General features: G+C 44.4%; 1 protein-coding gene across 1 annotated transcript in view; it reads right to left on the reverse strand.

Moving 5' to 3' along the window:
- Positions 1–13,974, reverse strand: part of RECK (reversion inducing cysteine rich protein with kazal motifs) — a 117,866-nt gene extending 103,892 nt beyond the window's left edge. Inside the window, 2 exon segments of the mRNA XM_087419503.1 lie at positions 2,761–2,819; positions 13,839–13,974. Of these exon segments, the coding sequence (XP_087275629.1) occupies positions 2,761–2,819; positions 13,839–13,938 (159 nt within the window). The 5' untranslated portion in view covers positions 13,939–13,974.
- Between the last annotated feature and the right edge of the window lie 2,727 nt (positions 13,975–16,701).

Raw genomic sequence — 16,701 nt, forward strand, 5'->3', positions numbered from 1 at the left:
AATTTCTATATTTCCGTTCTCTAAATTACTAATTCTGTCCTCCATGTCAGCTCTGCTTTTAAGGTTTCTATATTGTTTTTTATCTCATTCATTGTGTCCTTCACCTCCAGAATTTCCATTTGGTTTTTATTTTTTAAGAGTTTCAATCTCTTTGGTGAAGCATTCCTTCTGCTCATTAATTTTATTCCCGAGTTCAGTGAACTGTCTTTCTGAGTTTTCTTATAACGCGTTGAGTTTCTTTATGACGACTACTTTGAATTCTCTGTCATTTAAATTGTAAATTTCTGTGACTTCAGGATTGGTTTCAGAAGACTTCTCATTTTCCTTCTGCTCTTAGGTGTTAATGTAGTTCTTCACAGTGTTTGATGAAGTGATCCTTTGCCAGTGTATAGTGGTAGTATCAGGTAACAGATTCCATCAGCCACCTCTGTGGCGGGGGCAGCAGCTGTGTTTTCTGAACCTGCCACGTCTGCTGGAAGTTGTGCTCATAGGGCTCGTCTGCTTTTGCCCGTTGCCCACAGCCACTTGGTGGGTCACACATGCACACGCAGGCACTCTGGTACGGATCCCCTGCCTTGCCTGGGGATTGGCTGAGCTGGTGTGCTATGCAGGAGGGGAGGGGAGGGGCACTTTCTTTCTCACGTGCAGGCCCACCCTGCACTCAAAGGCAGTTCACCTGGGCTGCTGCACTTGGTGGGGGCACCTACATGGTAGCTGAGCTGCACCACTTGGTATGGAGCATTCCTGTGGGCACAGGTGCAACTCCAAAAGCATTCTTGCACAGGCCTGCCTGCTCCCTCTCAGAGTTGTGCACCAGCTGCTGCATGAGGACCTGTGACCTAGATCGCTCCTGCTGGGGATGGGGAGGGGATGCGCTCACTTCCTTCCACTGCTTCCCAAGGATCCAGTATCCCCACCTTCAGACATAGGGATGCGTGCATCTCTCAGACATCCTCTTGTGTTTTGTAGGGAATCCTCTGTTGGTTAATGAATGGCCAGTTCGGTTGTAACTTAGTGAGGAGAGAGACTAAGGGAACAGCTCACTCCGCCATGATGCTGACGTCACCTGCATTTCTAAATTCAAATTCTAAAAGCTTTAATTCCAAATCTCCAATTGTCTTCACATGGTGGTTTTCACTGATGATTCAGCAACTTGCCTTCCTCCCAAACCAAATCTTTTTCCCAACCTCCCACAGCCATCAGGGGTACTACCACTCACTCCAACTCAAAACTTAAATGTCTTCAGGACTCCACCCTTTCTTCATTTGCTAGTGGCTGAAAAAATAAGGATTCCTTGCTCCAGGTATTTCCTTTCATTGAGTGAGCTCTCCAGGTGTGAGCAGCCCGGGCTTTCTCCACATCACTCACTCGCACTCCCTGTGACTGGAATGATTGACTTACCTGAGTCGTGAGTTTGGTAGGAGAAAGTGAACAAATGTAACCCAGCCATTACCTCTCCTCCTCTGGGACTAAGTCTAATTCTGCACTGTAGTATGTACCTGGAGATAAAAGTTACATTCAACGTTCATGTAACTAGTAATAAAAGTAGTATTTGGGGCCCTATCTGCCTTATTTCTTTGCTTTATTTCTCAGTTAGTTAAGAACTTGGTCATAGAAGAATGTTCTTTATTAGGGTAACTATAGTATTCACTTAATTTGCTAAGTTACAGAATTTCTAACATTTCAGATGTTAAGCAATTAGACCTTGCCTGCCGCAGGTACCTCATAAAAATCATTCACCCTGTGGAACACCAGTGGGAAAAACATGAGGAAACAAAGCAAAAAGTCAGGAAAGCAGTGCTTCCAAAAGGAGCAGAGCTACTTTAAAAGCTTCCTAGGTGACACCATCAAGGGGCTAGTTTTGCTTTTAAAAGCTATTGTTCTGGCAATAAATCTGTGCAAAACAATTTGCTATAGTGTTTCAACACAAATTCTCCAACAGCTCTTTATACGACCTGAGTCACTGTCTTGTTTATAATTAGAGAGTCTCTTGCAAAACCCTGCTAAATTCATAATATTGTTTGAGAGTTTTAATCCCAGTTAGGCAGCTCTCTTCCCTTAAGGAAGTGACAAAATCCACATTATTATTTGAAAACTCCTCTAAAAGTTGATTGAAGCCATTCATTCTCAAGTGCTAAAGCTCGAACAATACCACCAAGATGATGAAAGAAAAGTAAGACTTTATGAACAGGTATTGTCTCAGTGGAATTTGTCTAATAAGGCTCAATGAGAAAAACTCAAACTTAGGGAAAAGTTTCAAAAGTAGTACAATGAATACCCACATAGTCTTTATCTGGATTCACCCACTATTAACATTTTGCAACATTTGGTTTAACTCTATCTACATATACATATATTATTATTACTACTATTTTGATGAAACATTTTAGAATTCATTACAGACATGATCATTCACTCCTAAGTTCCAGCAGGTATCTCCTAAGAACAAGGACACCATCCTACCTAACCACAATACAATCACCAAACACAGGATCACAGCATTGATACAATATTATTACAGTCCATACTCAAATTTCACCAATTTATCCCAATAATGCCCTTTATAGAAATCTTTTTTTTTATTCCAGGATCACGCAGTACATTTAGTTGTCATGACTCTCTAGTTTCCTTTCTGTTCCATTACTGGTGATGTGAACTCATCACTTGGTTAAGGTGCTGTCCAACAGATTTCTCCAAAGCAATTACACTTAATAAACAGTTATATAACGAACAGCCTCTACAATTATTACATCAGCTTACCTGTTCACACACATCACGGCACATTTGGTTATCCTTTGAATGATTACAGCACAATGCACCTACAGAGAAAAAATACACACCTGATGTTGCCCACTGTTAAACAGACATGATGATTAATAAATCAGATAGTTACATATTTTAACTCGGCAAACCTTTACTGCGCATCTATTACAAGCCAAGGACAGTGTTAGGTTTGAGGACATGTTCCTGCCCTCAAGAAGCTTGCAGTCTAATAGGGAAGACTGTCATGTAATAATAATAGCTACTGTGTACTGTGTACTTTCTATGTGCCATAATTTTATTAAGTTTGCTTTATGCATTATCTCATTCCATCCTTACAATTACACTATGGAGTATATTCTATTATTATACATATAACATAAGGTTAAATGATAAAAAGATAGTGAATTTTGTTTTGGACATGTTATATTTAAGGTTCCTATAGGACATCCTGATGGAAATTCCAGTAAAGTCAGAAACCCAAGCCTGGATTGCAGGTAAAGCCAAGCCTAAAGACCCAAATTTGGAAGTCATCAGCATAAAGGAGATATATGGAAATGAATGACATGGCTTAGGGAGAGTTTCTAGTGAGAAGTGAATGCAGCACCAAATTCTAAAGAACAGCAACATCTGAGACATGGCAAGAAACAAGGAAAGAGACTGGGATGGAACAGTCAGAGCAGTAGGTCAACCACAAAAGAGTGGCATCATGGAAGAGGGAGTAGTTAGTATCACACACCAGAACAGTCAGGTTAGATTGAAGACTTAAAAAAGGAAATGGATTTACTAATTAGGAAGCCTAATTAGTGACTCAGTGACCTTCACAAGTTACTTTCTGTGGAGCTGGTAGAAGTGAATGACATTAAGGAGTAAACCAGAGGCAAGGAAATATAAACAGCAAATATAGGTTCTCAAAGTCTGGCAGTGATGGGAGGGAAAAAGAGAGTGGTAGGTACAGCAAGATGCAGGATCAAGGGAAGATTTTTCCCCCTTTTATTAAAGTGGCCTTTGTCCCTGATTCCTGGGAGGGAGACTCTAAATCCTTGGAATTTCCTGAGTAACAGGAGTGTCTTTGTTATGCTAATGAGGAGATCCATTGTCTCACTCAGATAGTTTTAGGATGGGGACTGGCCATGCCAGAAAGACCAGCCACGTGATTAGAGTTGGGGCTTTGAGCCACATGATATCAGCCTGACCCCCAACCTCCAGCAAGACCGGGGGACTGGAGATTGAGTTCAACCACATGGCCAATAATTCAATCAATCATGCCTATGTGATAAATCCCAATAAAAACTCTAGATACTGAAGCTCAATGGACCTTTCCTAGTTGGTGAAGACACTGATGTGCCAGGAGGGGGATGCACACTGATTCCACGAGGAGAGGATGTAACTGTGGGCCCTCCAGGACCAGTTCCACTGACCCCATCTTATCAACAGAGTGATTAAGAATTGCCTTTCAGAAAATTTGCAAAGTCACATAGCCTGAGCATGCACAGAAGAAATCTTGACCTGAAATGACCTCAAAACCAAAGATTTTCCTCCCTACAAACCAAAGGACCGGCACATGACCAGAACTTAAAAATCAGATTCTTATCAGAAGAAGGAGTCCATCATTCCAGAAGATCCAGTGTTAAAATTCCTTCCCCACCTTAGAACCTCATCATAAATGTTTAGAGCCTTATCATGAACGTTTAGAACCTTGCCATAAATGCTTGAAGCCCACCAATCAAAACCTGTCCTGCCAGCATTTCCACATGCCAGCCTGTTCTCCCTAACCCCTTAAATTTCAAATCCTGAATCAGGGAGGCAGATCTGAGGGCACACGCCCCCCGTCTCCCTGCAGATGGATCTCACAGAATAAAGCTGATCTCTTTTCCCAAAGGCTGATGCTGTAATTAAGTGGCTTGTTTACGTGCATTGGGCAAGAGAACTCCAATTTTGTGTAGTAACAAGGGCACAAAAGCTCTGCATTTCCTCCCAGACCTTGCCCCGTGTGTCTCTTCATTTGGCTGGTCCTCCTGATTTATATCCTTTATAATAAAACTGTAATCACACCCTGAGTTCTGAGTCATTCTAGTGAATTACCAATTCCGAGAGGGTCACGGGAAGCCTGGGTTTATGGCCAGTTGGTTAGAAGTGTGGGTGGCCTGGGGATTCTCAGGCTGTGGCTGATGTTTGGAGTTAAGAGCAGTCTTGTTGGGGACCATGCTCTTTAACTTGTGGGGTCTGTTCTAACTCTGGGTGGTTAGTGCCAGAACTGAATTGCCATACACCCAGGTGTGGCTGAAACAAAATACAGAGAAATGAGGTGATTGCTGGAAAGGGATGTGGGTTCAAGAAAAAGCATTGTGTTTGGGGCTAGGGATATAATAGTGAATAAATGTTATGCTCTCTGACTTCAGCCAGGCTACAGTCTGATGATAGAACAAAGTCTAGACAAGAGGAAAGGATATATGGACACTGATAAATTTAGAGGGAAGTTGACAATCTCCATTTTCTCAGTGAAATAGAGATTGGGTCTGAAAATATAAAGCATTGAGATAGGGTTGGGGGCCTGAGCTGAAACTGTATAGGTCTGGAACAGCCACTTTTGAGAAGAGAAATAGGCCAACTATAGATATGTTTCTCAAACTTGTGCTCTATGAAACACTGTTCCATGAGTTGTTAATATCCATCCCTCAAGATAAAATCTTTCATGTTCAAATAAATTGGGAAACGAAGAATTAAAAAAAGTTAAAGAGAGGGGCTGGCCCCATGGCATACTGGTTAAAGTTTGGTGCACTCCACTTCGGCAGCCTGGGTTCACGGGTTCCGATCCTGGGTGCAGACCTACACCACTCATCAGTTATGCTGTGGCAGCGACCCACATACAACATAGAAGACTGGCACAGATGTTAGCTCAGGGCTAATCTTCCTCAGGCAAAAAAAAAAAAAAAAAGAGGACGATTGGCAACAGATGTTAGCTCAGGGCCAGTCTTCCTCAGCAAAAAAAAAAAAAAGTTAAACAGAATTCTTTACTGGAGAATTTCATGAAGGCTTTAATATGTTAATATGTATTATTATCTCCTAAAAAAGGATCTAAGTAGACAAATTTCTCAGAGCACAGAACACTTTCTTCATGCCACTTATTAATATCTCAGAATGCCAGATTGAGAAATATCAAATTAGAGAAAAGGAAAAATGTTGTCAAGTAGCATTATGGGCCCAGAGAAATTCATCACTTGGCTATAGAGATAATCAGCAGGGGCATATTACTATTCCAGAGTGTAGGTGACTAGAAAAGAGATATAGCTGGATTTATCAGGGGCTGTCTAGACTGGCAAGTCAAAAGAGACAAGGAGATGAAAATATTACATTTCGGGCAGCTAGACTGATACAATAGTTTAAAATATATATTTGCAACATAATCTTCTCTTCAAATAAAATCTATACAATTTTAGCATACAAATTAGATGAAAACAGAACTTTTTTGATTGAAGGTAGGATTGGCACTGGGGAAAAATGAATAAATAAATAAATGAATAAAAGAAATCCTCTTTAGATCTTACCAACAAGCCTTCTAAGTTTGAAACTGGAATTTGTTTCTCCATAAAACAATGACAGGGCTTATGACATTATTGGCATATTACTACAGTTTGGTTTCATAAAAGACTACTGTGGAGCTGGCTTTCTAATACTATTTCTATGGGAAAAGGTGTCTTGAAGTCCTAAACATTTGACTTAAAAATTCTGAAGAACATATAAAAATTTTGCTAAGTTTCAGAAGAAAAAAAAAAGTTCCTTGCTTGTAAGCCTGTAGTTACTTTCTTAGAAGCTCTAATCCGAGGGAGGGCCCAATCACTCATGAGGCTTTCTCACGACACTCCTTATCCCCTGCAATGCCACACCACGTTACCCCCATTTCTAAGATTCTGTTCTGTCCCCAGCCTCACTAGAATAAGGAGAGCAGTCGGGGGGGGGGGGGAGGCATTCCTGTGTGATATTGATGTGCTTTTTTGAAATGCTCTAGAAGCTGCCACCGTCTACTATTCTCTACACAAAGGTCATATGCACAGAAAATCCAGCTGATCATGAGCAAAGATAACATATGGGCCCAACAAACACAGGTTTAGCAAAGAGTAAACAATCAGGCAGACAAAAGTCTGATTTGGGCCTCTGGATTTTTGAAACACAGTTTCTTGGAGCTAAGGTCTATTTAGAAAAGAAACATAAAACAAGTTATAATTAAAAATCCAATAACAATGGGAGGTTTCATAAAAATATAAAAGTCTATTTTTTTTCCTATTTAATGATGAAGGTAAAATTTATAGTGGAGTGACTCCCAAAGTTAAATTTTTTAAATAATTATTTTTTTCATTAAGAAACCCCAAAATTTGGAATATAAGAAGAAAAATGATCTAGACTCCCACTGTTCTGCCAGAACCTGTGTTGACATTTTGACATATTTCCTTCTAGTCTTTCCAAAAGCCTTCTGATATTTCTGACAAAATGGGATTAAAGAGGGGAGCCTGAAGTCTTCTGGTAATAACTCCCTTCCCCGTCTCAACCAAGCACTCCTCTGCAACAGCACGTCCTCCCTTGAGAGGACTGCCACCCTCCATGAACAGGCTGGGGTCCTACGCTCCATCACATCTTCCACACTCTACTCTTATCCTTAGCCATTATTATATTAGTGCATATTTTTCTTCCTTTGAAACAAACACTCATTAGAATCTTTAACACTGCACATTTTTCAAGAAATAAATGTCTACAAATAGACATCAATTCATACGCCTTCATTAAGAATGGGGGGGAAGGGATTCAAATGCAATTACTGTGGCAATTAAAGGTCTTTGTCTTTTTTAGTGCTATTAAAATGGATTAATTGGGTCATTCAACTATTTGAGTGCAAAAAAATTCTCTGAGGCCTAATGTTTTATACAAGAGAAGATAACGAATTCTAGAATTCTAGAAATGTTTTTTTTTTATAATTTGATTCTAATTTCTTGTTCTTCAAGAAAAACAGTTTAAAACTGCTTATTTCTCCTAAAATGGAATTGAACAGATAAAGATAAATTACTTCAAAATAAAACTTGATATTGACATAATGGACATAAAAAGCACAGGTGTTATCCTCATTAAAGACACAGTGTCATGTTTTGCATTCTTATTCCAAGAGTCTGTAATTATAAAATTAATAAAAACCAAAAACTGATTACTAAAGGCCATGTATGTCGGGTTTAAGAAGGTATCAGCGTAACCTAGAACTATGCAAGCAAAATTATCCAATAATTAGAACCCTGAAGGTTTGGCTGCTGGTTTGGGCCACATGAAAGCAGTAAGGACAGGCAAGTAAGCAGGCAGCACATGCTCCAGCCATAAGGGAAAAGTGCAACTTCTAAGACCAATCAGCATTTAAAAAAACCAATACACACCAAAACCAATACACACCCTAATCAAAACTAAAATATTCATATAATTACAGGATTTTTGAAGTTAAAAGGGATTTTGCCACAGAAGCCTCCCAAAAGCTATAATTCAATTTGGTTAATGAAGAGCCACTCTTGTTTTCTTTTCTAAAGAAAATAAAGATTTCCTCTAATTAACGTCTTTGTAAAGAATTACTAAAACAGAATACATATATGAAACATATATATAATATATCCTACACTATTGAGAAGGAAAAAACTAATCTGAGCTGATACTGGAAAAAGGTCATTCTAAATAAAAAAAGATGTTAATAAAAAATCTGATCTTACTTTTAATCAAATTTTTATTTTCAAAACAGCCTGGAAATTGACATTCACTTTAAAAACATTTAAATGACAACTGCATTAACTTATAAATGCATTCTTGCAACTGTCACATATAGCCCTTTAAAAATATACACGTGTTTGTATGTATACACATAAAATATATCATCAGCCAAGGAAGAGCCAAACAGTAAAATGATTATTTATATACTCACCACCTGGATTCAACATTGCTAACATCCTGTCAAACTGCTTTAACTATCTATCTAGATAGATATATACTTTGGTTTTTTTCTGAACCATTTGCAAATTACAGATATCCTTCTCCATTGCTTGTCCCATACTGCACTGCTGCAACAGCCAATTATATTCATTTGATTCTATTACCAAAATGACTGCCAGATTAATTTTTTTAATAGACCTTTCATGAAGTCATTCTTCTAGTCAAGGGCCTACAATGGCTTCCTGCTATTCCAATTCTAAATTCTCCAAGTCTTCTTCTCACCTTCCCTTCCCTGACCTTCCATTATTTTCTTTTTTTTTTTTTTTCAAATTTTATTTTATTTTTTATTTTATTTTTTTTAAATTTTTTGTTTATTGCAGTAACATTGGTTTATAACATTGTAAAAATTTCAGGTGTACATCATTGTACTTCTATTTCTGCATAGATTACATCATGTTCACCACCAAAATACTAATTACAACCCATCACCACACACATGTACCCAATTATCCCTTTCACCCTCCTCCCTCCCCCCTTCCCCTCTGGTAACCACCAATCCTCAAAAAAAATCAAAGATAGAACTACCATATGATCCATTATTTTCTAACAAGGAAAGCCTACATTCACCTTGAACACAGCCTTCTGCCTGGAGGCTTAGTGCCCTCTTCCTGCTGACCTAAATCCCAAACAGCTTTCAAAGCTTAAATCCCATCTCAACTCTTAGGAAGCCTTTCTTCGCCAACAACCCCGAGCCATGTTGTTTTTGCTCTTTAAGGCCATACTATTCTGGTCAGAACTGGAAACTAACACCTAACTCTTCCCTAATCATGTCATGTGTGTACTTGTGGTTTCCCCGGATTGACTATAAACTTCTTGTGCCCATTTAGCACAGTGCTCAGCTCAAAAAATTTTATTTATTGGTTAGCACATAATAATTTCCTAGTTATACAAAGCCTTATCATATGAAAAAAAGGACAAGACGTTTTATTGCTCTCACTGTGCCACTTCAGTGCCACATTTCATATGGTGACCAACCCACAATTCAGCAAACATCATGAGTTTTGGGCCTAGGCCAGAAGACAAATAGGACTCAATCACACGCTCAGGCACAGAGCTATGCAGCCAGCTGGTGCTGGGCCCTGCAGCTATAAGGTCAAGACGAGCTGGGGCTGGGGAAGCTGAAGTTTATGGTGGGGCAGAAACCATGAGTTAAGAGGAAGTCGGCTGGTGGAGAGAGATGCACAGAGAGAAGTTATAGGTAGAGAGAGACTGTCTCTAAAAGTTGTCTTGAGTCCTGGCAGCTTTCCAGTTCCCACAGCAGTCCCTGGGCTTGTGCTGTGCTGAATTTCCTACCCTTGGATTTCCATGCGCTTCCCTGTTAGATGCTACGTAACAGCCCCCTAATCCCCGAGCTACCTTGGTTTCCGTTCCCTTGGGAGTCAAAAGACCCTGAATGCGACAGTCATCATTATGAAACAACTGAAGCAAATGACTCTCCAGGCCCTCCTCTCAGATGCTAATAACCACTACTCTGGGGTAATTCCCTTCCCCACTCTATGCTGGAGACCTCCCATCTATGAAACAAGATATCTAAAAGTACGAACTTCCGGCTCCCAATGGTAAATTCCATGGTCAGAATGTTTCTCTTAATACTACACTAACTCTTGTAATACAAGAGTCCCCCATATTATGTGCTATATACTTGACTAAACCATATGATTTTTCCTCAAATACATTCTTCAGATTTACAATATAAATGGATATGTACTAACATAACTACATAATATTAGCAATGTAGATATTATACATTTTTTGGTGACAGTTAACGTCTGAATTTCCCACTAAACCATAAACTCCATGAAAGCAGGGACCATATCTGTTTTTGCTTACCACTTTATATCTAGTGCCTATCATGGTGTCTGGCACTATTAACAGCTTAACAAATATTTGCTGAATGGATTACTGACAGGTATAAAATCCAGTTGCTTAAGCAGCGGACGTGGGGCAGTTATTCCTAAAATCCATCTTAAACATACACAAAAATGGAACTTCTGGGGCCGGCCTGGTGGCGTAGTGGTTAAGTTCGCACACTCCGCTTCAGCGGCCTGGGGTTCACAGGTTCAAATCCCAGGTAGGGACCTACGCACTACTTATCAAGCCATGCTGTGGCAGGCGTCCCACATATAAAGTAGAGGAAGATGGGCATGGATGTTAGCCCAGGGCCAATCTTCCTCAGCAAAGAGAGGAGGATTGGCAACAGATATTAGCTCAGAGCTAATCTTCCTAACCAAAAAAAAAAAAAGGAACTTCTGCTTCTTTTCACTTGCCAAACTTCCCCCCACTCCCCACCCCAACCTGCTCGTCCCCATCTTCCTGAACTCAGTAAATGGCATCATTTTTTACTAAGTTACTCAAAGTAAAAATCTATGAGTGATCTTTAATTTCTCCTTCCCTCACTTCCTACATCAATCCATCAGCAATGCATCTTGAATCTCTCCTCTTCTATCTCTACCACCACTCTACTCTGAGTCACCATTATCTCCTGCTTCAACTGCTGCAAAGAACTTCTGGTCACCCTGCTTTTACTCCCACCCCACTACAATCACTTTTTTTCACTCAGCAGCAGGGTCATCTAAAATATAAATCAAAGCACACATCTCTTACCTAAAAGTCTATTGGTTTTTATCTGTACACAAAATGAAATCTACAATCCTCATGTGGCTTTTTGCAAGGCTCAGCACCCCCAGCCCTAGCCTGCTCTCCTGTGCACTATGTGGCAACCACACCGACCACCTGCTCCTTCTTGCCTCAGTGCCTGTGCACTGCCTGGTCCCCAGCCCTGTCTTTCCTAAGGACAGCACCATCACAAGCCTTCAGATCTTGGTTCTGAACTTTACCTTCTCAAAGAGGCCTCTCTTGTCATCACTATGCAAAAAACCACTCCCCCTCCACTCACACAATTCTCCATGTTGTCATCTGGTTTCCGTCAAGGCATATTTATTCCTACCAGAAATCATTTTATTTATCTGCTGATTGTCTATCTCTCCTCCACTAGAATGTAAGCTCCTTGAGAGCAGCAACCCTGCACCTAGAACAGCGTCTAACATATAATAAGCACTCAATAAATATTTTTGTGTGTGTGTGAGATCAGCCCTGTGCTAACATCTGTCAATCCTCCTCTTTTTTTTTTTCTGAGCAAGACTGGTCCTGGGCTAACATCCGTGCCCATCTTCCTCCACTTTATATGGGACACCGCCACAGCATGGCTTGCCAAGCAGTGCATCGTGCACGCTCGGGATCCGAACCGGCGAACCCCGGGCCGCCAGAGCGGAGTGCACGCACTTAACCGCTTGCACCACCAGGCCGGCCCCTCAATAAATACTTTTTTTAATAAACAAACCCTGTGGTATCTGTTTTGCTCTTTCAAAAACCACATTTACAAACATATAAAAACCACCTCCTTGACATTGTCTCACTTCTTCTATAAGTGGCACATGGTGAAAAGTATGATTAATGAAAGATTGCTTCAGTGTACGGATATAAGACAGGAACTTTTAGCAGCATACCAGAATAAACTGTTATATCTGGTCTATCACCAATCCCAGCTCTTTCTACAGTGTGGGCCAAGACCCTTCTTTGGGAAGAGAATCTGCTTATTACTTTCCTCCAGATAGGCGCTGCTTTTTCTAACTTAAAATTCATTACATTCTTTTTCAGGATTCTAGGCTGACTATTACATAATTCCTCAAATGTCAACTTAGTGAAACCCAGCCCCTAATGTTACATCTTTCCCTCTTTCGTACCATTACAAAACATCTTAAATAGAAACAGAGCTACTATCAGGGGCCAGGCCACACAGATCCTGGGACTGCAGCATAAGGTCCCATCCCACCCTCCTGAGGGAACACTAGAAGTGTTTTGGGCTTTTCCTCCCACCCCAGGGGGACGTCGTCTCTCTCACTCCGTGCACACACAGCCGTTCATCTCTTCTGGTAGCTTCTGCCTTGAATTCGAGCTGCTTGTGTCCTGCTGTACCCACCCCCTGGGCCGAGAGCCCCTCCTAAAGCCCAGCACGCGGGAGACCCTCCACGAGCACCGCACCGTTTCCCATCCACCCCCGGTTCAAGCCTCAGGAGCAAGAACAGAACCCTCCTCCAGCCCGGCGGGCCTCCCGTGTCAGGTCTCCCGCCGCAGCCCAGCGCCGTCTGGGACGAGCGCACCCCGGCGGCAGCAGAACCGGACTCGGGGGGCAGCCCGTTCCCCCCAGACGCACCCAGCAGGCCGGCGCAGCGCCCAGCGCCCGCCGCGGCCTCTCCCCACCCAGGGACGGTCAAGTCACAGCAACCGCCAGGGCGGCGGGGGCGGCCGCGCGTCGGGAATCCCACCCCGCCGCGGCGATCCCGGGCGGAGGCACGTCACCCTCTGACAGAGACCCGAGGGGCCCTGTCCGGAGGGTGACAGAGCGAGGCCTCGCACCCGGGGCGCCGCTCCCAGCTCAGCAGATCTGCGGGGCAGGGAGCGCGAGGGTGGGGGTTCCTCGCCCGTCCCGCCTCAGCACCGCCCCCTGCCCGCCGGGACCTCGGGACCCGGGGTCACCCGAAGTGGCGCCCCGGGGGTCGCGCGCAACCCGCCCCTGGCGGCCGGGACCTCGTGACCCAGAGTCACCCGACGCGGCGCCCCGGGGGTCGCGTGCAACCCGCCCCTGCCCGCCGGGACCTCGGGACCCAGAGTCACCCGATGTGGCCGCCCTGGGGGTCGCGCGCACCCCGCCCCTGCCCGGTGGGACCTCGGGACCCGGGGTCACCCGACGCGGCGCCCCGAGGGTCGCGCGCACCCCGCCCCTGCCCGGTGGGACGTCGGGACCCGGGGTCACCCGACGCGGCGGCCCGGGGGTCGCGCGCACCCCGCCCCTGCCCGCCGGGACCTCGGGACCCGGGGTCACCCGACGTGGCGCCCCGGGGATCGCGCGCACCCCGCCCCTGCCGGCCGGGACCTCGTGACCCAGGGTCACCCGACGTGTCCGCCCTGGCGGTCGCGCGCACCCCGCCCCCTGCCCGCGCCATCTTGGAGCGCTGAGGCGGACGCGCCGGACGCTCCGAACCACCGCTCCGGCAGTCACTCACCCGCACTGCCCGGGACCAGGCCCCCTGCCCCCTCCGCGACCCCCGCTACGCCCAGGAGAAGCAGCAGCGCGCCTCGCAAGGAACCCCGGACCGCGCCCATGTCCGGCCCGGGTCCGGAGCCGCGGGACGCTATCCCCCGACCGGCCACCGCTGCTGCCCGCGAGGCCCCGCCCCTGCGCCCGAGGCCTTCGGTGATTGGCTGCCGCGCGCCCGGGCCCCGCCCCTCAGCCTCCCGGAGCTTCCAAAACCTGCGGGGGGCGGGACCGTGCTCGGACTCCGGCTCTTTGTTAGGGATCGGCTGTGTGGGGGTTTCTACAGCCCATTCCAGCAGCCAGCGTTCTCCAAGAGGAGAACAGGATGGCAGAGCTGCAAGGGCCTTTAGAGTGTCTCTGCCACCTCCCGAGGTTTGCAGATGCGGTCACTGGGGCTCACAGAGGGGACTGACCTGGCCAGGGTCTCACTGCAAGTTCGCCTGAGAGCTAGGGCGTAGTCCAAGGCTGAACCAAAGGGCCTTCTCCCTTTCACATACCCGCAGTGATCCTCTTAATATCGTTTCTGCCCAGACGCTGCCTCACACTCAAAGGAGGCGTGTCTCCTGGGACAACTGGGCCTCCCCTAAAATCTGGGGCTCTGCCGCAGACGCGGTCCCCTCACAAGGGCCCGAGGCAGGGATTCGCCGCCGAGGCTCTTTGGCACCTGTAGTCTCAATGTGTCTTTGCTGTCCTATTAAGTCCCTATTCTTATCAGGAAAAGCTGGGGGGAGGAATGCTTGTGTATCTTGACATGGAGAGCCTTGAATGTCAGGTTGAGTTTAGACTTAGGTTGAGACAATTTGGAGGTGGGGCCGCACTCCACCCCTGAGCCCCGAAGCTACTGTGGGGAAGGTTTGAGAGGGTCCGCTGGCTGTCAAAGCTCGCTGTCTCTCTCTCCCCCCCCCTTCTCTCTCTCTGTTCTTGAATTAATACAGTTTTTCTCTCCCCTCCCTTTTTAAAACAGCATAACCATAGTTAAAATTTTTAAATTCCTTAAGATCATTAAATATCCAGTAAGTGTTTGCTTTTCCTCGTTATCTCATAATTTCCTTTTACAGTTTTTCAAGTTCCTACCAAAGTCCATATACTGAAGTTGGTTGGTATATCTTTTTTTTTTTAATTTTATTTATTTATTTTTTTCCCCCAAAGCCCCAGTAGATAGTTGTATGTCATAGCTGCACATCCTTCTAGTCGCTGTATGTGGGACGCGGCCTCAGCATTGCCAGAGAAGCGGTGCGTCAGTGCACGCCTGGGATCCGAACCCCAGCCACCAGCAGTGGAGCGCGCGCACCTAACTGCTAAGCCACGGGGCCGGCCCGGTTTGTATGTCTTTTACATCTCTATTCTCTGTCTTTTAAGTTTACGAGAGGAAAACATGAATAAATTATGATAATCCTAAAAATCCTAAAACATCTGCTCTGAAGATGCTCTCTTGCTTCAAACGCTCTGAGAGGCCACCTCTTTTCTTACAGGATGGAATGATGTACAGTTATTTAACACGGTGTCAGAGGTTCTTAGCAAGTGGACCCAACCACTTTCTCCAGCGTCCTCTCCACACCCTCCCTGCACCCCTGCCACCATCCTTTCAGATCCTCTTACCTTCTTCCAGACCTCTTCGTTGCTTTCAGCCCCCTCTCACAACATGTGTCTCCTCTGCCCAGAATTCCCCAATTCTTGTGGTAACTCGGCTCAGCTGAGGGAACTGATGGTTGCTCTGAGCCCAGCTGGGCACTGGAAGTACCTGAGCAGGAAATGACCTCTGCATAAGGTGATCAACACATCTTGCTTTGCCTGACACTGTCCTAGTTTTAAAACTGAAAGTCCCATGTCCCAGGAACTTTATTAGTACCAGGCAAAATGGAACAGTGGTCTCCTTAGCTCTCTGCACCTCAGAAAATGTCATAAGGGAAGCCTGTAAGGGGGCTACCATATGGAAAAATGGGGTCAGACAGGCAATAGATACCACTCTGAAGGTAATGGGTTAGGTGAACTGATTGCAATCTTGGTTTCATACATTCTATGGGTTTTGACAAATGTGTAATGGCATGTATCCACCAGTATTGTTTTTACTTTTTTAAATGTGGCTATTAGAAAAGTTAAAATTACATATGTGGTTCACTTCGGGGCTCCCACTATATTTCTGTTCTACAGTACTGTGTGATTATTTTTTATTCTAGACAAAGGTTAGTGCTTAGGGATCAGTATGGCACTTTTAAAATGTTACTCACCAATGATTGTGTCCTGAGTGCAAAAGAATCTTTCTGTATTTTAGATAAATAAAACCCACCAAATCTTTTGATTTGTGTTTATGTGGTATCATTTCTCCATCATTTTACTTTTAACTTGTTTCTTTATATTTAAAGTAGATTTCTTTTTTTTCCATTTTCCTTCCTTCCTTCCTTCCTGCTTTCCTTCCTTCCTTCCTTTTCTTTGAGGAGGACTAGCCCTGAGCTAACATCCGATGCCAATCCTCCCCTTTTTTCTTGAGGAAGAGTGGCCCTGAGCTAACATCCGTGCCCATCTTCCTCTACTTTATATGGGACACCACCACAGCATGGCTTACCAAGCAGTGCATCAGTGCGCGCCTGGGATCCGAACCTGCGAACCCTGGGCCGCGAAGTGGAGTGCGTGCACTTAACTGCTTCCGCCACAGGGCCGGTGCCTCTATTTTCTTTTTTTAAATTTAGGTCACATTGGTTTATAACATTATATAAATTCAGGTATACATCATTATATTTCAACTTCTGTATAGACTACGTCGTGTTCACCACCAAAAGTCTAGTCGCCATCTGTCACCGTAGACGTGTGCTTTTACCTCTTTCACCCTCTCC

This window comes from Ceratotherium simum, chromosome 29, assembly GCF_057802395.1.
Source record: "Ceratotherium simum simum isolate JZ-2026a chromosome 29, ASM5780239v1, whole genome shotgun sequence".
Classification (NCBI taxonomy): domain Eukaryota; kingdom Metazoa; phylum Chordata; class Mammalia; order Perissodactyla; family Rhinocerotidae; genus Ceratotherium; species Ceratotherium simum.